A 27,906-nucleotide genomic window follows, 5' to 3' on the forward strand; every position below is an offset into this window, starting at 1 on the left:
CAATAACTTAAAACTACTACAATATTGCATTAAAAAAAGGTACTTTGATTACTTATTTTAAATATATTTCCAAGAATATTCTGATTATGGGAAAAGATCTGGGAGTCGAATAATAAAATCCACGTATTAATTTATTATTTATAGTTCATCATAAAATCCTATAAATTAGTAGTAAAAATTATATAAAAATATTGCTTATTTAAGTAGAAAATTGTTTAAATATTTTAATATACTAAATACATACATTTAAAAATTGCATACTTTGTTTCTGAAATTAATTTTTGTTTTTGGGTCATTCTGCTACCACCCGCACCTTACATAAGTTAGTATACCGTAGAATACATTTGAATTCATTTTTTATGTAATTTTAAATTATAAATCGTAAAAAAAAGTATATGAAACATTTGGTACGTATATATTTATTTTCAAATTGTTTTTTAATTTAAATTTTTTTTACCATTCAGGTATTATTATTCCAAACTTAAATTCTTAAAACTATAACTAAAATTACATACGATTCATTAATTCTGTAAGATATTAATTGTAAACACAAAATAGAACGATGACTAGAAGAAATGCACAAATGCAGATATAACGTTGAGATTTTATAACAGAAAACTGAATGAAATCTTATCTAAAATTTATTTAAATAAAAAATAACTTTTAAAAATTATTTTTTATACATAAATCTATATAAAGAGGACGTTAAATCCGCATTTGTTATCTCTGTCTTACTAACGTACATCATAGCAAATTTGCGTTCAGCAGAACACATTTTGTGATGTTAGCTTTAATATTAGAGTAAATTTATCTATTATAAAATGTAAAGCTAATAATACTTAAATTATAAATCGTAAAAAAAAAGTATATGAAACATTTGGTACGTATATATTTATTTTCAAATTGTGTAACTCACTTTAAAATTATAATATCAATAAAACGGATGTAGCGTCCTCTTAAGGAAAAAATGTAAATTACACAAAAATGTAAGTTTATAGATCAATAAATTTCTAACTAACACCTCCGTTTAAAACTATATAGTATACTCAAATAAAATTCATTGACAAAAGTAGTACTTCAAATTTATAATTTATTATTATTATTATTTATAATTTATACAATTCCAATTATAATTTTAAAAATGTGTTCTGACTAATAACGTGCATACTCGTAATTTAACAAAACTCAACTAACTTACAGTAATATTATAACACCTATTTTAATAGATTTATTTCCTATAGATATAACGAACGTACGAACGTATTACCCACTGATTTGAGAGCGAATATGCCATACAAAAATTCACTGGTCAAATTATTATTTATTCCCTATGGACTTAAAATACAACTTCTACCTTAAAAGATTTATCATTAAACTAGCGACTTAGAAAATGGTTTTTTAATTTTCTTTTGAGGAAAAATATTTTACTTATCAACGTCAAAGACAAAAAATATTAACAAACCATGGAATAATATATTGATTTTTATGTCAGTAATGTTTTAAACTAAATATAATTCAACGTACTTACCTACGCTTATGTAAAACTTGCAAAAAAAAAACTAATTACTATACAAATTAAAAACGTAGTTAATTAAATTACCATGGCAAAACAAGATAAATTACTAAAAAAGTAACTTTATAATAGTCTGTAGTAGTTACTCAAAAATTGTTCTTCAATAAATAATTGCTAAAATATATTTAATATTTTAATATTTACAAATATATATATATGTATAATCATAAACTGTATTGAATACTTGTTATGATTAAATTTCAATAAGTAAAACTAATGTTTAAGTTCAAAAATAATTATAGTAATTGAAAAGAAATTGGAGTAACTTTAATCAATCAGATATTTCATAATTGATACAAATTAATTTGATGGATTTAATTTAAATTCCTAGTTAAATCGGTTTCATTCAATATTATTTCCGAGTGAATATCTTGAATTTCTAATATATTGTTTAAATTATAAATAGGTACTTGAATTATAATTGGATAATTAATCTTTAAATTCTAAATCATGTGAATAATAATTGTACTGATGTAGTTAACAAATGAACGTAAAAAATACATGACTCCTTTAACTTGTATTTCTCGTCCATATAATTATATAATTTACCTACATATGCATGCTTATAAAAAATAAATTAAGATTTAAAGATTGTAGGTTTATTTTAAATAAATTTTAAAAAACTTAAATTTTTTATTTGTTTAACATATGTCATTATTTTACTAAAGGATTACATTTTACTTAATTTGTTTAAATTATTAAATTGAAAAATTTAAATGAAAGATTTTTAATGAAAAATCATTTAATTCAAACTTTTTGTTAAGTCTTAATATTGTTCATCCGAATACAACATTATGTCCTTTATATTTTAAGTTTTAAATTATTAATTGTATATTATCTTATTAAAAAAATAATCATTATAGAACTGTTTATTTTTAGCTTTTATAACTCATTAAAATAGAATAAATAATTTTCTGAATAAATGTATACAATATTTTAAAATGCGCGTTTTGTTCAAAACAAAATGCTCTATTTTATTTTATTACGTACTTATATATTAAATTATTTTATTTTAAAATAAACATATATTTTTGTAGTAATTTTTCATGACTAAATGAAAATTATTGTTAACATAATATTATATAAACTTAATTAATATTTTCCTAAATAAATATAAAATGTAGTTTATTAGTATTTTCAATAATGATATGTTTTAAAAGTTGGTATATTAAACAATTTATTATTTTAGAGCTAACTTATGATGTATCAAGTCTAGTGGAATTGTATTCTAAAATATCATTAGCTTAATAGCAGTGAATAAAAAACAAGAAGATAATTCTTAGCGTGAAAAAAAAACAGAATGACGATGACGATGGTATTATAGTATTTTACGCCAGATATTTCAGAAGTATTTAAGGATCAATTCATAATAATCACATTTCATAACGTCGGTACACTATAAGCTTATTGATGTCCATTCTAACGGTCTATTATAACAGGGTAGTACTATTTCTGTTCGTATTATCATTTATTTTACATTATTATAATTAATGTCATAAAACCGAAACAAAAAACAACAAAATGTAATATGATAAAGCGGTTCACTAAAGCCATCGTGGTTATTGCTAATTATAAATTTATAACATTGAAACATTGTACGAGTATTTTTAAATTGTATACGAATTTCTACAGCGTCTGGTGTATAACAAAGAGCACAAACACACTTTTGTATTCAGCAAAATTCTACAAAAAGTACCAATTCATTTTGTATCTGTGGGTAGATTTTTGTAGTGACATAACAATGAGAACCGCATCAAAATGTCTCTTTTAACAGTTCAAGGGGAGGAGGATCATCCACACTCAAGGGAATTCGTAGGGTTATTTTCTTGATTTTCTCAAACACGAATGACCTACTTTAACCACGTGATAGAACTGTACGAACCTCTCAAACGAATGGGTCACCACCTGGAACCCACTTTAATTAAACTAATGAAAGAAATAACGACATCAGCCACAAATAAAACACTACACTGTATGTATATGAGTACCTAAATAGGTAACACACTATACAAGCACTACGCCTATACCTTATAGTAAAAAAATACAGAGCGTTAATGCCTGAGTAATGAATATTATTAACATATAAACAAATGCATTTTTGAAATAATGTAACTGTTTCAGGTAAATGGTAACAAGTAATTGAACTTTTCAATTTTTTAGTGTTGTAAGTTTTCAAATTTACTTTTTTTTGAACCATTATTATTTTATTATATTATAAAATATATCATGTTAAAAAAGGGGAAAAGTTAGGTAACCACTGAGTTGCACAGTGTAGGTGTCGAGTGAGCTTCGTTATTGAAGAGTAATGTATGTGTGACATTTAAATTTCGATGATAAATCATTGCACATACAAAAATCGATTATGAGTGTGAAAATATTCTGTCAGCCTATATTACAAACTACATTTTATGATTTAAATTTATATTGCAATTAAAGTAGATAATTTATTTAATATTATTAATGCAGTACAGGTTGAATACTTTTTTTCCAAAAACATTTCATTTGAAAATGTCATTATGTGTATAAAGTATTTTCAAACACCCACAAATAATATTTTTAAATTACAAACAAATACCCAAAATCGTCATTCTTTGTTTAAATATACAATTTTGTTCAAATTTAAACACAAAATGTTTACAAATAAAAGTGTGTTTATAAATTTTTGTTACAATATAAATAAAAACATTGTATACACTTTCAATCTTTAACTATAAAAATTGTATAAAAACTTTAAACAAATCGAAATTTTCTCATGTCTATAAAAAGTTAGTTCAAGCTTTAGTTCGAAAAACACCAAAATATTTCAAAAATTAATTCATGTAAAGAAAATACTAATATAAGCATTTGGTAAAAATTACAATTAAGTATTACTGCTATTTATTTTTGAATCACACACAAAAAACTAATTTTCCATTTTAAATCTAAATTTGCATAAAAATTCTGTTGTGTTTAATTTTAGATTCTAATTTAACAAATTTGATGTGTTTGTGTTTTTTTTTTTAGTATCTTTTATTACCTTTAAGAGCGGTAAAAATGCTTCGATTTTCAACTATGGAGTGGTTTCTGGTGACAAACTGGATCTAGTTAATATTTTAGAGAGATAAAAGTAAAACTATTTAGTATTATTTTTATCAAGAAAAAATTAAGTAAATGTGAGAATTTTCAAGCAAATCCAGTTTTAGATATAATTATTTTTTTTTTGAATATGATAAACGATTTTTAAGAAATGTTTAGGTAAATTATTAGTTTTTAAATATTTTTTAAAGGCTATATTTATAGATAATTGAATTTTTTCTAATTGTCAATAAAAAATAAGTTATTACTAGTCGAAATTTAAAAAAAAGTTGTGGGTAAATTCATAAAAAGAAATTGAATAAATGTTGTAAATTAAAATTTTAACGAATTTTGTTGAAATCACAAAAATAACAATCTATAAATACAATATTACATGTTTAATATTTATACCTAATATTTAAAAATATGATACAAAATACAAAATATTTTTTGTAGTCCATTTAAAAAAAAAAATCTACTGAAAAATCAAATTAATTTTTTGTGAACATTTGAAGCGTTTAAAACATTTTTACGACATAACACCTACTTAGTATTGCTAATAATTGTAATAATTATAATATAATATGAAATAATCTAAGTTACATATCGTCTTCGTTCAGAATTGTTCTTCGTATACAATAATAATATAATATTATTGAGTTTAATTTTAATACATCCATTAGTGGCCCCAATTGACACGTACTGAACACAGAGCGGTATACACTACCCTCCTTTTCTTCTTTGCCCAATTATTAGGAAAAATACTTGGAATTTTATATTTTTCACTTCCTGAAGTTTCAACTAGATTCAATTTACTACCAGAAACCACCCTCAAAGTTTAAAATCAAATCATTTTTACTGCCCCAACGGTGATGACAGATATAAGAAAAACACACATCATAGTAGAATCAATACATTCATCGCTCTGCTTTGAATCCAAAACATAAAAATCTTTAATACGCATTTATTATTATAATTTATAAATTTTATAAATAGATACTTTGTGTGGAAAATTTGGTAAATTAAAAACAATAATACGGTAAACATAAAACAATATTTACGTATAAGCTTTAATAACAATGATATGTTTATTTTGTTTATTTATTGTTTTTAGAATTATCTATTAATATTTTATATTTTACATTGTTTATTTATCTTTATAATTGTTTTGATTTAAAACAAAAACAGTAATATTTTGAAAATTATTTTTCAGTACTTCGTATTTTATATTATTAATTTATTGAGTCAATAATTATTCAAGATACAATATTATTATATTGTATAATAAACATTTAATATCGACTTCGTTGACTTTATTTCTCTCTATGATAAAATAGAATAATTTCATTACGACTTCAATGAAAATGAAAAATCGATTAATATTGTTTCTTAAGTTCGTCCTACATAATTTATTTCTAAATTGAATTTTTGTCGGTTTTTTGTACGTGACAAATTTTAGTTAACTTAATGTTTAGTCTTGGTGTTAAATATTCATTACTTTTACATTCATTGATTAATGAATTTACGTCAACATACTTAATAATTATAAGTTATAAATGCAATAACTTGTCCTTAAAATTTATAATTATTATTTCTTGTTGAAAAAAATGGAATGCGTTTCAAAAAACATATGTTCACGTTGTATAATTGTATACATCATAATACCTACCTATAAATACATGATGCAATTAATTTTAAATGAAATAAGAAATGTTAACCAACTATAAATTATTATAATATCACTTGATAAATAAATAATAAATCACTTAATATATTATGATATAAATAATATAATTTGTAATATTACATTTTATTATTTCAATAGTAATAGTCAACGTTATTATTTTGTTATTAGAATTTATTGTAAAACCTAAAAAGTTTATGATTCACTACATAATATTCGTATCTTGTGGATATCTATTATTTTTTGCCAACATAAAAATTAATAATAAATTGTAAGTAAACAAAAGTATTTATTTTCATATTACAAAAAAAAAATAATGTATTTTAATTTTTAAGTTTTAAACATAATAATTTGATATTTTTTATATAAGCAATATTTTAATAAGATGGTAATCATTGAATCGTCGAAAAACATGATAGACATTCGGCATTCACAAAATACGCTGTAAATGTTATGTTACAAGTTTTATTACTATTACACAAGATACTAAAAAATACTGCACACTTATGATTTTCATTATTTAGGAGATAAATATTGTAAATTATTATTTATTGCATGTAAATTAAATATTTTATATTGCAGTTGCTAAAAGTTTTATTAATTAACCAAAACGAAGCACCTAGTCTGCATGACGATATAATGTAGGTACGAACTACACTACATTATATTTATATACTTTCAAAATAAACACTATGGTTGAAAAATGATATCAATTAATAGTTGGAAAATTCTCCATTTTATAATACACAATATATTATATAGGTACTATATCGTCTATATCAGACAAAAACTTCATTCAGAATCGTATCATTTTCATAAATATGAGACGAATTCGAATTGTAACACATTGTAAAGTGTCTTTTACACACTAAAATAATAATAATAATAATAACATGTATAATAATGTTTGATTTTTTTAAATTTGATACTAATTTTTCTTGTATGGTAATATAATATAATAATATTATAGTAAATTACAAGTATTTAAGATTATCAAAATATAATTTTCACTATTAGGTACATAAAATTAACAGTTTAAACACAATTTTCGTCTACGACTATACGTACAGTTAAAACAAAAATTATACAGCTTATTAGTAAAATAAAAATTACTTAGAAAAAAGAAATTGCGCAATAAATACACGAATAGTTAACTATCAAAAGTACAAATCCTATACACAAAAAAAGCTATAGAAAGATTATAATTTAATAACGGGTCTTATATTTTAAGCGTATCTAATGGCGTAAACTCTAGAACAATACGCCAATGTCTGCGTTAAGACCGTAACCTAGGCAAAATGTTATATTGAATATTATACAAGTCACGTATTATTTGTTAATTAAAATCAAGTGATATATATATATACATAATTCTATAATTAAATAATTTTTAACCTAACACGGTCGATTGAAAACATCGACGGCGTTGAAAACAATATTATTAGAATTATAAGCGATAAAAATTAAAATTGAGCTAATTAATTTGCGGCAATTAAAACCAGGCATGTTCATTAATTAAGATCCGACCGAAAGCATAAGATAATCTATAGCGTACCTGTCTACTGTATTATATTTTGCTCTAAACGCTTAACAAAACCCGCTGAGGTTGGAAATTGGACCCCGATGTCTGCTGCAAGCAATATTAATCGAATTTTTCGAATAACAAAAAAAAAAAAAATACGGAAAAACTTTTTAACGAGATTAAGTATAAATTATTAAAAAATGGATGATTTTTTTTATAACATTATACTGTATAGGTAGTTAATATTATTTAATGTTGTTTTGAAATACAGGAGGTAGGTACGCACTTTAATCATGCCTTAATAATACTACTATGATTAATTAAAATTATTAATTTTGCTAAATATTTATGTACCTATACATTGATGCAAACAAAATATTATTGCATTATTGTACACAATTTATATTATTCCTATAATATAGATGTTTTAAAATAGAATTTGTTGTATTCACTCATTTAGCATATACGATTATTTGAACTTCAGATTAGAAAAATTAATTATATTACCAAGTACCTTCTTTCAACATAATAATCGCAAACACAACCAACATTGTCAAAATATTATTTGGACACTTCATGAAACAATTAATAATGATTTTTTTTAAATGTATTGATAAAAATAATATCTAAGAAATCTTTCATTATTTTCGAAATAGTTTTTAACAAATCGCTAATCTATATTTGTTTAGAAATACTTTATTAATAATTTTATCTCCCTAATATACATCAAATTTTTAATTATGTTTTTTTGCACAAATACTGTTTATTTATTTCGTAAACAATAATAAACGACGTAAATCAACAAAAAATGTTAGTATCACGAACCTTACAAATTATTGCATTCTAACTTAGTGAAAACCGCAGGAGGTAAATATAGGTAGTACGTATAACCTTCAATCGATATCATGCCCGACTTTACTTGCCATTCGTTCAGTGAATTCTGCACAGCTTCATTTGGTGACCATTTGACCGTAAATGACCTCAAAAACTTCGTTAATTTTTAAATGTAAAATATGAATTACTATAAAAGATAATATACTAAACTGAATAAATTTAAATTGTTATCCTATAAAAATAGTAATTTAAATCATTCTATTAGGTAAAATAATATTATTAAATTATTAATTTTTTATTGTTATTAAATTGATTTTAAACTTTTAAAATTGTAATATAAAAGATTTAAAAAATACGAAATATTTTGCTAAAACCACAAAGTCTGTTTATAATATGTAAATTTAAAAATCGAAGACTTTTATAAACATATAAACTATTACATTAATTTTCAAATAATGTCTAGGTATCAAATATTATGTTGCACAATATTAGTCAAATAAGTACTGTGGTATAATTAAAATGTGACCAATGATCATGTACAATTTTAAAATTGTCGTCATCTAAAAAAATCAAAATTACAATACTAACTGGTACAATATTAACTGACCAAAAAAAGGCTTTAAGAAAAAATACGAAATTTAAAAATGTTATGGAGATTTTATCCTTAAAACGACTCTAACTATACAATTAGTACAAAATACAAAAATGTTTAGTAAAAGCGTTATAAAATCGCTGATCATAATTATAATGACTACATTTATATTATAATATAATTTTGAATGTATTAATTATGCATTATATTATTTTATTAGTATATTACTAATAATTTTTAATGTATATGATTTTAAAATTTAAATTAACTGCTAAGATACCTAACAAATAAGAGTAAACAAATCAACTACTAAAAATAAAATGAAATATAATAATTATTATAGAATTAACAATTAACTGGATCTGTATTAACATCGAATAGCTTGCAAGTGGCAGACTGAATTTTTTTTTTTTTTGACACGTACCTACTACGAATTAACCAAGTAGTAATAACTATGAATAACAAAAAATACTCGAAACACTCAAAATACTCGAAATACTCATTTTATTATATATTAAATTTTATAATGTACGATCGTCAAACATTATACTCGAAATTTATAATTTATTTGAAGCTAAGATATCCATGATTCTTTGGCACCGTTAAAACCATTGATACATAAATGCTAATACAAGTAATACGACTGGAATATTATTTAAAACTTGAAAACGCCTTTAAAAATTAATTATAACGCAATTGTTTTGTTGCTTTAGAACAAATAAAGGATATAATACTTAGAAGTCCAATAAAAACCGATTTTCTAGATATATCATATATTTCTGAGTAATAATTATCATTAATCATCTTAATGTTTGACATTTTTTTAAATATTATTATATTTATTATTCTTTAAGTAAAATAAAAAAAAATAGGTAGGTAATTTAAACAAATTACAAGTCTTTAAATTTAAAAACTCAACACTAGCATTGACAGGCAAACATCCTGGTATCCTGCATAAATAAACTTAAACGTATTAAATTATTACTTAATATGTAACAATATTTAATTTGCCACGTATATTTTTTTAGTAGAATTTAAAATAAATATATTCTAGTTAATTTTAAAGAAAGTTATAAAATATAAAAATATTGTAATATTATTATTATTATATTTTTAATTGGGGTTAAAACTATTGACATCTGAGGTCATTTTATCCTGCAAGCTTATAAAAATTAATCCTATTAGTATGGGAAAATACATTATGATGAACAGTTGAGGGGGGTTAGATAGTATATATAGGTATATTATAATACTTAACAATGATTTTGCTAGGTGTTTTGTAGGTATGTTATTGAAAAAAGTGAATATATTTTTAGTGTTTTTCTGTTAGAGCTATGATATTATTATAATTCTTATGAATGTATAAGATAAGAAAATATAACTAATTTACTTAATTCCTTAAATAAACTTATTAAAAACACGCGATTTATTATAAGGTTACTATAGTAACCTTAAATTACTATAGTAATTTTATTAAAAGTTAAAATAATTAAAAATCATTAGAACAAATTGTAATGGGTAAACTATGAAGTTTTATTTTAAGAAAAAATAGATAAAAAAGCTTAGAAGTGAAAATTAAAAAATATTCTCTTATTTTTATAATTTTAAAAGTTTTCGTTTACTTAAGACTTTATAATACTTCTGAAAAGAAAAATACTTTTAAACAACCCGTGTTTAAATGGGCACTGTCATATTTTTTTTTATCCTTGTTTCAATTTATAATGATTATAATGTGGTGAGAAACTAAAAAAAAACCTACCTAAGGGGCTAATGATAATATATTTTAATAATAATATTAATAACAGACCAACTTACGATATAATAACTAATAAGTAAAACAAAACATAATTAACAAACATAAATAATAAACAATTGTCAGCCAACAATCTAGACGCAAAGCCATGCCTTGACAAAAGAATTAAGTAAATAAATAAATTATGTACAAGATTGCGTCATTAGATTCCAAATAAAAATGTAGATAATTATTATAATTCAATATACAATTAAAATAAATATGAAAACATGGGTATTTCTATTGCTCTATATAGGTGACTTTTTAGATTTAAAGGTCCATATTTATATGCCTTGATTAAAATATGTAATATAATATGTAATGATATTAAGGCCCAGTGAATCTAAAATTTTCAATTCTTAATATTTATTTTAAGAACGACGTAAATAAAATAAATAGAACTTTCATACCACGTACGTACTGTTTATTTTATAAGTGTGAAATAGAAAACATATATTCAATACTTCACTATTGTATTACGCGAGAACAACTCGAGCGTCATAACGTTATGACTTTACGGCCATGAGTATTTCGTTGTGTCGTGAGTTTAGTTCTACGACAGTAAATTGTGTATCATATCGAGATACGTATTATTATTGCATTTGGGATATATTTTTGTCGAGTTATATTTTACAATAAAAAAAAAATATATAAATATTATTTGAAGCAACTCACTGACTGGCTGACCCATGATTGTATTTTGTGTCTACAAACATGTAGTTTACTAAGACGGAGACAAAATAGATTTGAGCGATGAAAAACTTAGATTCATAATTCAAATTTTATTTAATCTTTGTTTAATTTAATGCACTTTATATAAGTGCTTGCTTGTAATTTATAAATATTTTTATATTTTAACCATTTCCTGCGGATGGATTAAGTGTTAAAAAAATTATATCGCACGTTGCAACTGATTATTTAATATTTAAATTGTACATCATATTGTATTTCCTCAAAAACTTGTTTTTTTTTAATATTATTTTATAGCTATATAAGATAACTTTAAATATTTAAAAAAATCATACTATTCTCCTAACCGTTGAAATATAATCGGTTTTATTTAATGATCGAATCGAGCACAATTCGAATATTATCTTGTGACTTGTTTAAAACTGAGTGCAATTTAAACATTATCTTTTTTCCCCCGTGTCCAATTCAATAAAATTATATACAACTCAATTTTACCCATAGACATACTATCGACTAAAAATGTCATGAAACTAAGTGAATATAATTTAACTACGCTATGTATTGAATTGTTTTCATCTGGCGTATTCTTTATTCTCTAAATATCCTCGCAAATGAGAAAAAAATCTTTAAATTCAAGCTTTTGATTACATGTTCAAATTTCTAGGTAAAAAATAAATTAGTATTTATTTTTAAACAATATGTATTTTGATATATTGATATATATTTATAATGGAGTTTTCTGTAAATGTCGTGTAGTTATCATCAATCGATCAATTGAAAATTTAATACTGATAAGTGATGAGTCTCAAAAAGCCATTATTCATATCGTGTTTAGTTATCACGTCAAAAAAACTATCCTGTAAATCTATGCAACGACAAATAATAAAAGCTGAAATGTTTCAAAACACGTACAATAAGTCATTTATTTATATAATCGAATACGTAAAATAACTATTTCTAATGTTAAAAGGTACAAAATATTATTTTATTGATTTTTTTTTTTTTAACTTATTCTAATAAACTAAAACTACTGTAGAAAAAATGTATTCTCGGTAATAGGCATATTTACTTAATTAAATACACGTAGTGTGAAACCATACTTTATGATTTTAAAATTTTACTCCTGTTTAATATTTCTTAATTCAATTTAATATTGTACATCAGCTAATTTTAACATAATAAATAATAAAGCATTTTAAAGAATACCATTAACCGTCAAAGGGTAAAAGTGTTGTCAGTATGCTTTAACGAGGTAATTATGTTTGTTAATTATATTTTTATTATGTTTATTATAATAATTTAAAAATTTGTTAAGAATTTAAAGGTATTGATAATATATATTAAATATATGAATAAAGTATATTTTTATTAACTGTTTTACCATTAGCTGTAAGCTGTAAGAAATATTTCTGTTAATAATTCATATTTAAGTTTATTTCAATTTCAGTTTATTTTTATATACCTACAGTTAGATACCTGAATTTTCTATGTGACATATAAAATAAGATATTTTATGATGTAAGTGTTGCATATTTTTCTATATGCTCTAGATTCTACAATATATAGAGATTACATTTATAGTAGAAAATATAAACAACCAATTTTTTCACGATAATGGTGAATTTTGATGCTGAAGACGTATTATTTTTGTTCATCCAGTTTTCCACCTCATTTTTACTTAGATCATATTTTTTTTTTTTTTATATAACAAACGCCAATTTATGAAGTTTTTTTTTATCTATATTTCTTTAAAAATTATAACTGCTGCATATTTTATGGATTTTATATCAATAACCTTCAAACCAAGTTGTACAGTCAAAAACGAACAATAAGAAATAATTAAATAGGTTACACAGAGCTTTGAGCATCAGTCAACTTGTATTTTTTTTATATATGTACTTGTATGTTTTATCTTTGATTGTTATTTACTGAATGTATATAACTTAGTACATTGTTTTGTAACCATTTTTATGTTTATTTTTTACTTTTTTCATTTATAGAGTATACATCGATATTGGTGTAGTAACTAACTTAAACTTAACTAAACTTAAGCAACAAGTTAATTAATTATATTATATTAACATTTTGAATAATTTTCTAGAGAATATCGATTAGATCAAGGTTTAGTTGATTAAATCTAAGTACGGCGTTGTCAAGATTGCAAGATATCTTGTATCGAATCCCATCTTGAGTGTATTTTAAACAGTCTTCAGGTATGATATGCTTAACTGAAAGATTAGTTCCACAAATTTGGCATATTATATTATCGTAATATTAAAAACTATGTACTTACTAAAAATATTTAGCCGATGGTGTAAATAATAAATATTAAATGTTTAAACAGTGGCGTATTTACAAAAATTTACAATTTTATACAGAACATAAAATGTTTTAAACACAGATTATATGTAAATATCTATTCTATTAGGATAGCTCTACATGATTTTAGCTTAAAATCGATCTTCATGATCATTGATTTATGGTTAATTCTAAATTAAAATACAGACCCACTTATTTTTTGTCCTTCCTTGTCGCTCATTTATAAATAAAAAAAACATATTCATAAACTCATATTTTTATATAAAATAAAATATTTAATAATTTGTTTCCCCTATTAAACTATAAAAATTATAATATATTTTCATAAAATAAATATAGGTGCAATGTTTCAAAAATTGTATTTACTAACAGATACTTTAATTGTAAATCACTTTTCAATTTATTTTTATTTTTAACTTGTATTTAACAAGCTGTGTACAAGATTATAAAGAATCTCAGCTCTTATATAAATATTATACTTACATAACAATAACTGATTAATACCAATATAACAGTTATTATATAATAATATACTGACCCCCATACAATGCTTTAAGTACATTCTGAATTTGAAAAATTAATAAAGTATAATCAAAGTTTTTTATTTAGAAAGTCAATTAATACATGATTGGTTTTAATTTTTATTCTATAAATTAAATTTATAATGTTGATGAAAAATGATATAATTCAAATACATTAATACCTATTCACTATTAATCCAATATAATACTTTTATAATCATGCAATGCTGAAATATGTATTTTACATAATGTACTTTGGTAAAAAAATAATATAACTACATCTTGTTAAACTTTTATTTTTTTTTGTAATTGGAAAAGAAATAAAAATTATAATTAAAGAACATTTTAACTATTGGTATATTTGTAATAAACGTATCGGATAAATCTTTTACGAGCGTCCTAAGGAAGTTTTATAAAATCAAAGTTCAACGAAATTTGAATTGTGGAAAAAGTTCGCGGTAAATAGATCTTTTATATAAATTATAAATATATCATATATAATATAATTTTAAATAAACGTTGAGTTTGTTTAACATAGTTTAATCAAAAATAATTAGATAAACTATAACGTGTTTCATGAATCAGTAGTTATGCAGCGGTATAAGTTAAGTTATTCCAAACTTTACTTCATAGTATTAAGATTAACTATACAAATACAAATATCTAAATAAAAACAGAAATTTAACAAAATTTGAGTTCAGATTACAAAAACAAAACTTTCCAAAGTTTAAACAATGCAATATATTTCATACGAGTTTAAATTAGTATAGGTAATGCTAATTTTATATTGCTGCCCATGTAATTGTTCTTTGTGTACATGCTATTAAATTATCTGTAGTATAAATTGTCGTTTAAAGTAAAATTACATATTTTTAATGTCTACAAATTATATTCTAAAAACAAACAAACTATTTACATTTCAATCAGAGTGAATTGACCAATACAAAAACTTAAATATAAGAACATTCTTACAAATAATGTACAGTGTCCATCTACAATATTTCAATTTGTTGGCGAGTTATGATAATGTTTTTAATTACAATATCTAACAATATTCACTCAAATTTACTTTAAAATTAAAATATGGTAAAAAAACAACGCTTAAACATAGATAACATTCTCACCTTTATGTCTAATAATAGGTTTCTAATATTTGAGCTAAAAATTGGATTCTGCTTAATGCAAATTTGTTATGTTGTACGTTTTTTAAGACAGAGAAGCACATGTAGATAAAATGTCTTCTTAAATTTTACTAATGTATAAAATTGCTATAAGTAACGCATTTTATTAGAGAATTAATTTATATGTATATTGAATATTTTTAAATTTTGTGAAAAGTATAAGACTTAAAAAAAAGAGAAAGTAGGTAACCGCTTAGTAGGAATTGACTAGTCGATTGTACCCTTATCAGTCATCATTGAGTAATTGACTATAATAGATGTGTTAAATTTTAATTCAATAATAAATCACTACGTGTAAAAAACGACTTTAAGTGGAAACAGTTGGTCAGCCTACTCAGCCTATTATCATGTAAATATAATTTTTTATTCTAATTTCTTTTACTATTATTAGTACGATATAAATATAAATAAGTAAAATAAATATACATGTTTCGAAATGTTCTGTGTTCAAAATATAATTATACATTTTAAAAATTTTAAGTACCTAATATGTTTAAATTATGACAAAACAACTAAAAATGTTAATTTTTATTTTAATATATAATTACTTTTATTGACTTATTGTATCTTTAATATGTTTTAATACCTTTAATCTTGTATTAAATTCAAACTTTTTGATCAAACGAAATAATTCTTACCCAAATTTATATATATAAAAAAAAAAAAAAACAATAATTTCAAATGTCTATAAATAAATCAAAAAGCAACAACATTTTTAAAAAATTATGGCATGTGTAGACAATTATAATGTAAACAATTGGTGAACAATCTTAAGTATTTACGGTTATTTGTTTTTCAATTATAGCAAAAATCAAAATCGATTCATCAAAAACTAGTTTCTCGTAAAAATTTTCATTTTTTCTTAATTTTAAAAATATTGTTAATTTTAAATGTTGACCTCTCATAAATACCGACTGAACTGATTAATTATTAAAATCCACATTCAAAGAGGAAAATTGAAGAATGTACTATAAAAAAAAAACAATATGGTTAATAATCAATACATTCATCACTTGGTTTAGAATCAATGAATGTAGACTGTTTAAACTTAGTATTTAGATTCACCATTTCATAAAACAAATTTATAACTCGCCTAGACTAATCTACGACCACTACAAAAAAACATGCAAAAGTCCCGAACCCTAATAATTACATTTTTATTTTTCAGAATTAAAAAATACACCGACCTTCTATCACAAGCACAATAAACACGCAATATATATATTAACATATATATATATCAATATATATATTGACATACAATATACAAACGTGTATGGCACATGTTATTATGATATTGTTATGACAATACGCTTAAAGCAGCGGTATCATCGCCGTTTTTTTTTTTTTTGTTCCGGTATTTTGTTTTTGTGTAACACGCAAAGATGAGAAATCATAACTTACAGCGGTATATACATAGACATAATGTCTAAATAGATGATTATTATGATAATAATAATACATCATAAAATATGCGCACAGAAAATATTACGCATATATTATAGTATTATACGATAATACGGAAATTATTGTATTTTTCCTTATTTTAACGTGTTTCCGGGACACGGGAGTGCGTTAACCAACGCCTAGACCCGAAGCGAGTCACGCTGCGGCTTACCTCTGAACTCCAATTTGAACAGTCTCTCACCGCTGTACTTGGGCACTTTGCAGCAGTTGATCTTGACCACCAGACGCATGGTGACGCACAATATCCGGAACCGGACACACGGACAGCGGGGCCGCGCTACGACGACTGGAGCGGTTCGGCCGGCCGCGGCGGCAACAGCGACAACGGCGGCTACGGGACCGGCGCGTTTTTCGCGCAACAAGCACCCCGCCCCGGCGGTTTACTTGTTGATTCGGTCAGCGCGTTTTCCGCACCTGTTCGCGACGTGTGTCGCTCTCTCCCGGAAGACGAAGACGTTTATCCGAAACAGTCGCTTTAAACACCGATTTGTAGCTTATGGATCATGATGGTATTCATAGTCAAAACGACTATAAGACATACGTACTTTGACGTCGAAAAATCAAATGTAAATAATTATTGTAAATGATGTACAATTAGCTAGGTACAATTGCAACGAATCGGTCGTGTCCTGAAGAGAATCATGTGGTGTGTGGCGTATGCAATGTGTGTGTATGTATATCTCGTGGCAAACATGTATCTCAAGTTTTAAGTAAAATTAAACGTTAGTTTATCTTATATTTAGAATCAATTTTGATTATACATTAATAAATTACATGAATTGATTTGAGAACGATTTGTTTGCATTAAGAAACAATGTCAAAAGCCTTTGACACCATTGAAAAGTAAAATTTTGATTATTTACAAGATGTTATACCCGCACGTGTTGTCTCTGTCGTAACTACCGTACATCATAGCAAATTTGCATTCACCAGAATACATTTTATGATGTAAGCTTTAATATTAGAGTGAATTTACCAATCATAAAAATTTAAAAATAAGAATATTATTTAGAAAATGGCATATGCTTTTATTTTAGATACATTTTTTACAATATTTCCGATAAAACGTTCATTATATCGTTTAGAAATACCGACAATTTCAACATTTTTAAATAATCTTTAACTTTTAAAAATTTTAATTTTTTAAAAAAACTCGTTGTCTTGCCCTCCAAAATATTGTCATCTATTATTTTTATAGTAAGTATATTTACGCTAGAACCAAAATTGAGCGAGTTACACTCAGACTGCATAAACACGTTTTGTCTATGTCGTACGTGGTACGTGTGTAAGACGGAGATAACACATGCGAGTAAAACGTCTTCTGAAGATATGGTTGCATGTACATGGATACCTACTCCCTGTACCATGTATTCTACGACAGGTCACGAGCTTATCGACGTCTACCAACTGGTGAGAATATTGAATAGTAGCTACAGCCAGGCCGATTATAGAAACTGTTTGACTTTTATGGTGCTTTAAACGTTTAAATAAATATTACGTGACTGTTTTACTTCCATACTATCACTGATTAGTGATCACACAATGCAAATTATTTAAAAAAAAAATTCTAATTTTAAAGTTTCTGTTTTGCGTTTTGAACGAAACACTGCATAAATTAGAACTAAATTAATTTTTTTTTTTATTATCTTCTGATGTCTATTTTAAACTCATATATTGAATTTAAATTTAAGTTTAATTGTTTAAGTTACAGGTTTTGCCATTAAATGTTTAATTTCAAAACAACATCAAGTGCATTTTAACTGAAGCTTCCTCAACAGCTTATATTCAAAATATAAGAAATTCTTCGATTCCTCTTTTCTCAAAATGTTTTGTTTAAGTTGTACACGCATTTAAAATATAAACAGATTTAATTATCTTTATGGCATGATGGAGTCGGCATTTTGCAAATCAATCCATAGTTTTATATATATGATATCAAAAAATATAATCATAAGACTATGGACAGGCATTTAATTGATAAACAATTTATTAACAATAATTGTTAAAAAATATATTTCACAAAGATGAAATTATTCGCGTAATACGTACATTATATAAAACATAAAATTTATTAAATAAGGTTCAAAAACATTCAAGTAACGTATTAAAAGTAATTGTGTCAACTATATCATATAGTGATAAACAACGATGTCATATTTCGATATCCATATCGATTCCGATAATTTTTAATTTTTTTTTATAATAAATAATAATAATATATGGAAACTTTTTTTATTGTAAAAAATATATATTCCAAAAAAAAAAAAAAAACGATATCAATATTGTCCTATATTATAGATGCATCGCAAGTTCATTTTGGTTAGATTATATAAGTACCTAGTATACACAAATAATAATCAAATAACATTAATTAAAGAATTTAACAAACGATATGATTATTTAACGGATTTAATGGTAAAAAAAAAAATCAGTTAAATAATATTATTTTTTTACGTTCGATAAAAATACTATTGATTAATAACAGTTACATATTAAATACATTTATTTTTTAATAATTATTATTCTATGGCTGCATTTTTAAAGTTATACCAATAACTTAAAAAGGGGTTGTAAATGTAACAAAACTACCTATCAATGAAAAAAAATCAATTTATTGTTTATACATGTCATAATATATTATATTGAAAGATATTAGGTAATTATATTAAATATTAACCAATAATATTATTTAAACGCACTCTATTGATATACAATTTGAAAACATTGTTGTTAGTTTCGTTAATAGATCGCGTACAAATAATACTTAACTGGGTATAAATTAAATTACTGAAAAATATTTGCGTATAATTATTTAAATTATAAAAAATATAAAAATCTATTTATATGAATAAAATGTATGATAAATTTTTTCAATTGTTTTAATTTTATAACTTTTATTTACAATTCTTATTTCTCGTACTGAAATTTTGAATTGTAAAATACGGTACCTACTGTTTTAAATAGTTTATTAATTGATATTCATTAATGTATTAATTACTGGATATTATTAATTATTTCTTACTTATGAATAAAAAAAGTAAAACTTAACCGAATTGATTAAAAGTTATTAATTTAAATTTCAGACAATCCAAAAAGAAAATACTATACTCGTGTAGAATATTATGAATGGTTATATCATAATAACCTAATTTCAATAACGTATAATAATAATTATGTAGTTTGATGCGATACAAAACACCTGCCCACATACTATAACAAATAAACATGTTAAACAATGACAAAATCCCAAAACTATTTATTTATTTTTTTTTATATATATCCAATTATCCAATTTTTATAATTTATTATATCTGATTATTTATTTATACAAAATTTTTAAATTGAAATTAATATCTGGTAATATCTATTGCAGACAATATTGCAAATCACTAGTTATTTCTCGTTAATAACACAGTAGTCATCTAATTACATTATAATTCAATTAACGTAATAACTTATTAAACGTTATATTATATATTAAATTGTTTATAATAATATTAAATATTTATAACAAAAATTACGAAACTCTAAAAAAAAATTAAAAAAATAATAAAATGTATTTCAAACAAATTTTTGTAGAGTTTAAATTATATATGAATCCAAAAACGCATTATACTACGCCATAAAGAATAATTCAAATTAAAAGAAAAATATCAGTAAGTAAAATTCAAATCGTATTATTAACAGTACAGGTCATCAATCTAATTCATATTTACGCATTTATTTATACTTCTAAATCTATAATCTTTATTGTACTAATAGTCTAATAGAATGTATTAAATTTGAATTCAATGATAAATCATCCAACAGGTTTAAGATAAAAATAAGCAATAGTTAAAAACAAAAACGAATCTAAACATTTATTAAATGTCATCATATATATATAAAACATAATCATATTTGAGAACAATTTAAGTTCAATTATCAATATTTTTTGGAATTAAAACAAAATATTTAATATACTTTTTTTTTGATAAATATCTTATTTGTCAGAATTAAAAATTCAAATGTCAATAAAAAAATAAATGATCTATATTTATAACCTTATATTACATTTAATCAATTTTGTACCAAGTCAAAATTAATTACAATATTATTTAAAATTTTAAAATTAATATACAACTTAAAGTCTCTACACAGTCATTCGTTTTTAAATTACAATAAAATAAGAAAGTAGGTTTTGTGAAAAACTTGTTCTAAATAAACTTGTTTTAAATATTCTCGTTTTATTCAAATTTGTTTTTATTATTAAAAATTATTAACAATTAAGAATTTTTAATTTTTACCTTCCAAAGTATCAAAAAGATAACTTTTTCATAAAAAAAAAAGTTGAAGTTGAAAACCAAAGAATATATCTTCAATAAATCGTGTTTTATATATAAACGAACAAAAATATCATTGAAAAATCGATACATTTAAAACTTTGATCAGAATCTAGAATCTAGATCTTGATTTTAGATCAACAAAATTATAACAAATCATAAAATTGACTTTTAATACATTTATTTTTATTTTTTAGCCACTGCATCAGGTTTTATTTAATATATCCTAAACTGCCATGTCCATACTAACATTCTCGCGTGTAAAAATTTTATTCGGAACGGTTATAATCTGCTTACTAGTGTTATATTTTGTCAACTATTACAATCTAATTACTACCAGGCCACGATATGTTCCATCAACCAAACCTGAGCCAAAACCTCACAGCTACTTATCCGATAATCAGTCTATGGTAAATAAACAACAATCTGATATATGTATAATATTTTTTTTGTATAAATTTTAATGTAAACTTTATTGTAATAATTCCTCATGAAATTTATTGCGGATTTGTTTGCTTTACGTATGTGCTACAATATGTGACATTGAAATATATAATATCATTTACATTAAAAAAAAAAAATAAACAAACATGTAGTTTAGCGCCTATCCATATACTTTTTCATTGTATTGCACATATAAATGTAAAAATCGTGAAAAAACAGTATAAAATATAATGTTTATATTAATAATTTTAATAATGATAGAACATCATACAGAACGTATTTTAACGCATATGCATTATAACTTTCGAGTATAAAAATTGAGTTTAGTCGTTCGCGAAACTCTTACTTGTTCGACTTGTAATAAAAAAAATTGTTTCAGGTTGATACTAAAAATCAAACCAATTTAATTGAAAACAAACACGTTAATCTCGTCAATTTCTCGTTGTGTCCAGAAATACTACCTGCCTTAGGTAATTTTACAATTATATATTTTTATCAAGTTGTAATATAAAATGTAAAATATAAATATCATAAATACAATGAGGCCTAAGAGGTTCAGCATATTACAAAAAAAGAATCTTTAAATCGTACATAACAAAAACTTTTTTTTAATCAACATCAATGAAGTTGATACACTGTTATTGTACTATCTGTCATATGAGCATAAATAAAAAAAGTATAATAAATAAAAACAAGAGTGGAGATTAAAATACATATTCTATCGTAATAAATCCGTAAGTGTATGAAGTTGGTATTAAAATATTAGCAGAATTTTTTCTAATAATAATATTTTTGATAACATATCGATGACAATTTGAATTAAAATTCCATTGATATGCCAAGTTATTAAATAATTCTGCATAGATGCTATAAAATATATTATGATACATATATATAAGTTTAGTTATTTAATTATAATGTAAAGTAATATTTTTACATGTACATAATATTATAATATCTTTTTCTGTTACTTGAAACAATTTTAATAGATGAAAAAGTTAACTTGCTTGTACCTGATCGGATGGACTTGGGAGATGTGGAGCTACAGTTATCACGGTTGAGGATTTTAAAAGGAGGTCACCAAATGCCCTTGGACTGCGAAGCGAGATATAAAATTGCAATCTTAGTGCCTTATAAAAATCGAATGGATAACCTCTGCACGTTCCTTTTAAATATACATCCATTTTTAACAAAACAAAAATTAGATTACACTATTTTTGTCATAGAACAGTTCAGTGAGTCTTTAAGTGTAGTATTTTTCTAATGAAAAAATAAATTTTAAATTATTAAAACCTATTTATATAAAATTTAACACTTCACAATGATTATCGGATATAATTGTTTTCATTTGTCAAACAGACGATGGAAAATTTAACCGGGGCAAGTTACTGAACATTGGGTATACCGAAGCATTAAAGTTAAACAATTTTGATTGTTTCTTTTTACATGACGTAGATCTCTTACCGACGAATTACAGTAACATATATAGTTGTCCGGATCGACCAAGACATATGGCAACAGCTGTTGATAAATATGGAAGCAGGTAATTGTTAATTTTACATTTTTTTATAGTTTTTATTTTAAGCTATTGTTAATATTTTTAACAATAAATTTCATTATATCACCAATATTTGTCTTAAAATATATATATTCACATTGCTTATTTTAAATATATATATAATATATATGTACATCATATAAATATGATATATATAAATATGAAATTTATCAAGAAATAACTAAAAATTAAGTTATAACCTACAATAAATAGTTCAAAGTTCAAATCATATAAAATTAAAACTTAATTTCTAAATTTATCGATCTAACAAATATAGATGTAGCGTTAAAATAATCACTCTGTAGGTTTATTATATTGTATTATATCATTGCATTCTAAATGAATATTATTGTCGTAATAGAACTTCATACCGACATATAATTAAGTTTATCAATAGGCTCTTATGAACTTATTTTTGAAGGTAATTAATAATTTTCGGTATATAAAAGGTTCTAAATAAATATATAATAAATCATAATATTATCAAAATGCATTGAGATTTTAAAATTATTTTTTACAGTTTTAATAAAATAGTAGGATACCAGCTTAAGGATATTTGATCAGAATATAATATGTTGTTTCATCCCAACCATACGACTATTCGAGTACCAGTAATAATTAAAGACTCAATTCATAATTATGTAAATGACAATAAACAATCATAATTAAATTAAAAACCATAATTCAATTTGTAAATACCACAATGAAAAAAATTCGAAAGACGTTATTTTTAATTAGTTATTTTATAAGAACAACAAACGTATTGGATCGGATTATCAATTATAACGAGCATGATGTGTTTAGAATGCCGTACAGCGATTACTTTGGTGGAGTGGTGGGCATAAAACGAACGCAGTTTGAGTTGGCCAACGGATTCAGTAACAAGTACTGGGGATGGGGTGGCGAAGATGATGAATTTTTGTTGCGGATCGAGCATCACAATCTAGGATTTACCTATTTGCCACTGGACGTGGGACGTTATCATTCATTGTTACACTACAAACAAGATCCCAACCCTGAAAGGTATAACTATATACGATAATCAGCTACTAAAATACTTATTAGTTACAACCTATGGAATTATTACTTGTAAGTACAAAAGGTTATACTATAAAAGTAACGAACTAGTTGACTGTATCGAACAGAATAACTTTTATTTACTCTGTTGGAAAACACATCGATAAAGATAAACTAAATATACATAGAACAATATATCAATGTATCATCATTATAGATAATAATATAATTATAATAATACAGTATGACAGTGTAGGATTCATATCTTAACAATTATTTGATATGATAATTATATTATGAAATTCGAATTGGTAGATATAGGTACTATAGTACATGTATTCATGTTTCGCTATAAAACGCTAAAAAACTTCATATTCATTTACAACAATTAAAATTTTCAATTATTGTAGTTTTTAATATATCATATTATTCTCGGGAAATTCATGAGTATATTGAACCAATCATAGGTTTCATTAATTATTTAACTACTATAATATTTCATTATAGTATTATAACCATTTACATAATTTATTATAATTTTAAATTACCATACGTTATGTCTGTTATGTAAAGAAACATAAACGATAAAAATAGTAAAACTTACTAAAAATTATGAGATTTTAGTGATTAATCTAAACAATTCGAAAAATAGTAGAACTCGCAATATATTTATATACACATACCACAATATACCAATGCCCACTACTTTATAACAAAAAAACAAACGTTATGAATAAACTATTTTAATAATAATAAAAAAAGTAAATAAGTTAGTACCTTTCTGCTGTACATTAAGTGTCGAGTGTGTCACTAGGATGGGTGTGTTGAATTTGAATTCAATGTTGCAAATTCTCATATAAAATTTATTTTACTTTCCAATAGAATTTCTTTTTTATGCATTTGTTGTACAACTTATAAAGAACTTTGTATTCAGTTTTCAAATATTAAATGTAAACAAAACATTTTTTTAATTTTGAAATAACTGAAATTGTTTGGTATTTACTAGTTACTGATTAGTGATTAGATTAGATTTGCCCTCTAAATTTATATATTTAATGGGCAAGCTAATATTAGTTTATTTAAATTTAAATGGGTCAATTATAATTTCACCTAGATTAGCTAAAATTTAAATTTAAGTTTAGATATTTTATAAATAATAAAAGGCCATATTATTATGGTACCTATCTAACAACAATAATGATAGTAGTATTATAATTATGATAACAGCTTACGTTTATGTTTTGCGCTTGCTTTACAGGCACACTCTCCTTCAAAACAGCTTTTACCGTTTCAAGACGGACGGACTTAACAGTCTCAATTATAAAATAAAATCTCTGGAGATATTATCACTATACACGCACTTTCTGGTGGACCTGCTTGAGATGCAAATCTGATAGAAAATAACGAAATTCACTGGTTAAAATGCCACTTCAATCTACAAATCTCTCACACACACAAACACACTCTCTTCTTCTATTCATCGCGTTCTCTTTGAGATAGCCACAACATAGCGTATTTAAGTATTAAATAAAAAAAAAAAAACATTTACAATTTAAAATATGCATAATTTAATTATACCATATAAAATGTTGTATATATTTTTTTCTATTTTCAATTTAATTGTGTATAATTTATCATATTAAACAATCAACGTTTACGTTATCGATTAACTAAGTACTAAACTAAAATACAAACAGGTATTGTGCTTTGCACACAGACTTGAATTAAATGTATAAAATGTTGTGCGATTGTACGTCATACGAATTGATAACGCCAGACGAAATAGAGGTAAATAAAAATCAAAATTAATTATTGTTCTAATCATCATAATTTTAGAAATGGTCATAATATTACTTCTAAGTATATTATATTAAAATTAAAGTATTGGTTTTAGTTATTAAAAAATTAGTACTAATTTAATAAATATCTAAACTTGTAACTGAAACATTATATTTTACAGCTAGTTAATAATAATTTAGTTAGGAATATACATACGTAGATACTATAAGTACACAGATAAATTATAAGAGATCGAATGTCTAGTTTCGCCCTGATTGGAATGATAATTGACTAAAAGATTATCCTAAATTGTATTATGTATTTATATACAATATTCCTAGAATATCATTAAAAAATATTATGTCGTTGTAAAATATGTGTAAAAAAAATTAACTTATATTCATTTAAAACTTGTTTAATGATTATCATGCTGAATACCTACATCCTACATTAGATCATTAAATCAGTTAGAAACATTTTGTACAATCGATGAGTATGACTTATTTTTTCATTATCTATATGTATAAAATTATTCATATTTTATAAATAATTTACATCTTAAACACAATTATTAAATTAAATATCAATTTTATTTTGAACTATTAAAACTTATTTAATTATTATGACGATTATTGTTAATAATATTGTAATATAACATAATTAATTTTATGAAACTAATTGAAAATATACATAGAATACAATTACAGTAGGTGACCAATATCATAGATTGATCGAAATTTTCTCTTGACTAGTTTTATAATAGGCTACATCAACTGTAATTTGATATTTCTTTTTATATCAAATATACTAAAAAAACTATCGATAAAAGAACATTACCAATTTAAAAGAATGAGTTTTTACTCTAGAATAAAACATTTTCTTTGTATTGATTTTAGGTTTTTTAAACGATACCTATAACACATTTTGTGATGTTAGGTTGAATATTAGAGTAAATTTACCTGTTATCAAATTTAAAGATAAGAATATTATTTATAAAATGGTATATGATTTTATTTTAGATACATTTTTTCCATTATTTCTGAAAAAACGTTCATTATATCTTTTAAAAATACCGAAAATTTCAACATATTTAAATAACCTTTAACTTTTAAAAATTTTAATTTTTAAAAAAAACTCGTTATCTTGCCCTCCAAAATATTGTCATCTTTTAATTTTATAGTAAGTATATTTACGCTAGAACCAAAATTGAGCAAGTAATACTCTGCAGACTGCGTAAACGCGTTTTGCGAGTGAGATGTCTTCTTAAGATATGGTTGCATGTTTACCTTCTCTCTGTAGCATGTACTCTACGACAGGTCACAAGCTTATCGACGTCTACCCACTGGTGACATCAAATGCATTTTAACTGAAGCTTCCTCGACAGGTTATATTCAAAATATAAGAAATTCTTCGATTCCTCTTTTCTCAAAATGTTTTGTTTGAGTTTTACACACATTTTAAATATAAACAGATTTAATTATCTTTATGGCATGATGGACACGGAATTTTGCTAATCAATCCATAATTTTACATAGGTAGATGACATCAAAGAACATT

General features: G+C 23.7%; 2 protein-coding genes across 3 annotated transcripts in view; one reads left to right on the forward strand and one right to left on the reverse strand.

Annotated features, from left to right (window-relative positions):
• LOC132929615 (otoferlin-like) overlaps positions 1–17,505 on the reverse strand; it is a 125,676-nt gene extending 108,171 nt beyond the window's left edge. For both annotated transcript variants that reach the window (XM_060995091.1, XM_060995090.1), the window contains exon 1: positions 17,381–17,505. In XM_060995091.1, coding sequence (XP_060851074.1) covers positions 17,381–17,459 — 79 coding nt within the window. In that variant the 5' untranslated portion in view covers positions 17,460–17,505. The remainder of the gene's footprint in view (positions 1–17,380) is intronic.
• Positions 17,506–20,623: 3,118 nt separating this feature from the next.
• On the forward strand, positions 20,624–26,759 carry LOC132930448 (beta-1,4-galactosyltransferase 4-like). Its single transcript, XM_060996329.1, has 7 exons — positions 20,624–20,885; positions 21,749–21,961; positions 22,375–22,465; positions 22,985–23,230; positions 23,355–23,538; positions 24,358–24,576; positions 25,829–26,759. Exons 2-7 carry the CDS (start codon positions 21,788–21,790, stop codon positions 25,962–25,964), a joined length of 1,050 nt encoding a protein of 349 aa, XP_060852312.1. The 5' UTR covers positions 20,624–20,885; positions 21,749–21,787; the 3' UTR covers positions 25,965–26,759.
• Positions 26,760–27,906: the final 1,147 nt, after the last annotated feature.

This window comes from Rhopalosiphum padi, chromosome 4, assembly GCF_020882245.1.
Source record: "Rhopalosiphum padi isolate XX-2018 chromosome 4, ASM2088224v1, whole genome shotgun sequence".
In the NCBI taxonomy this organism is placed as follows: Eukaryota; Metazoa; Arthropoda; class Insecta; order Hemiptera; family Aphididae; genus Rhopalosiphum; species Rhopalosiphum padi.

Coding starts and splice junctions, on each gene's coding strand:
- LOC132930448 (XM_060996329.1), top strand. CDS start 21,788: ATGTCCATACTAACATTCTCGCGTGTAAAAATTTTATTCGGAACGGTT. Junction 21,962..22,374: donor TATCCGATAATCAGTCTATG/GTAAATAAACAA, acceptor AAATTGTTTCAG/GTTGATACTAAAAATCAAAC. Junction 24,577..25,828: donor CAAGATCCCAACCCTGAAAG/GTATAACTATAT, acceptor CTTGCTTTACAG/GCACACTCTCCTTCAAAACA.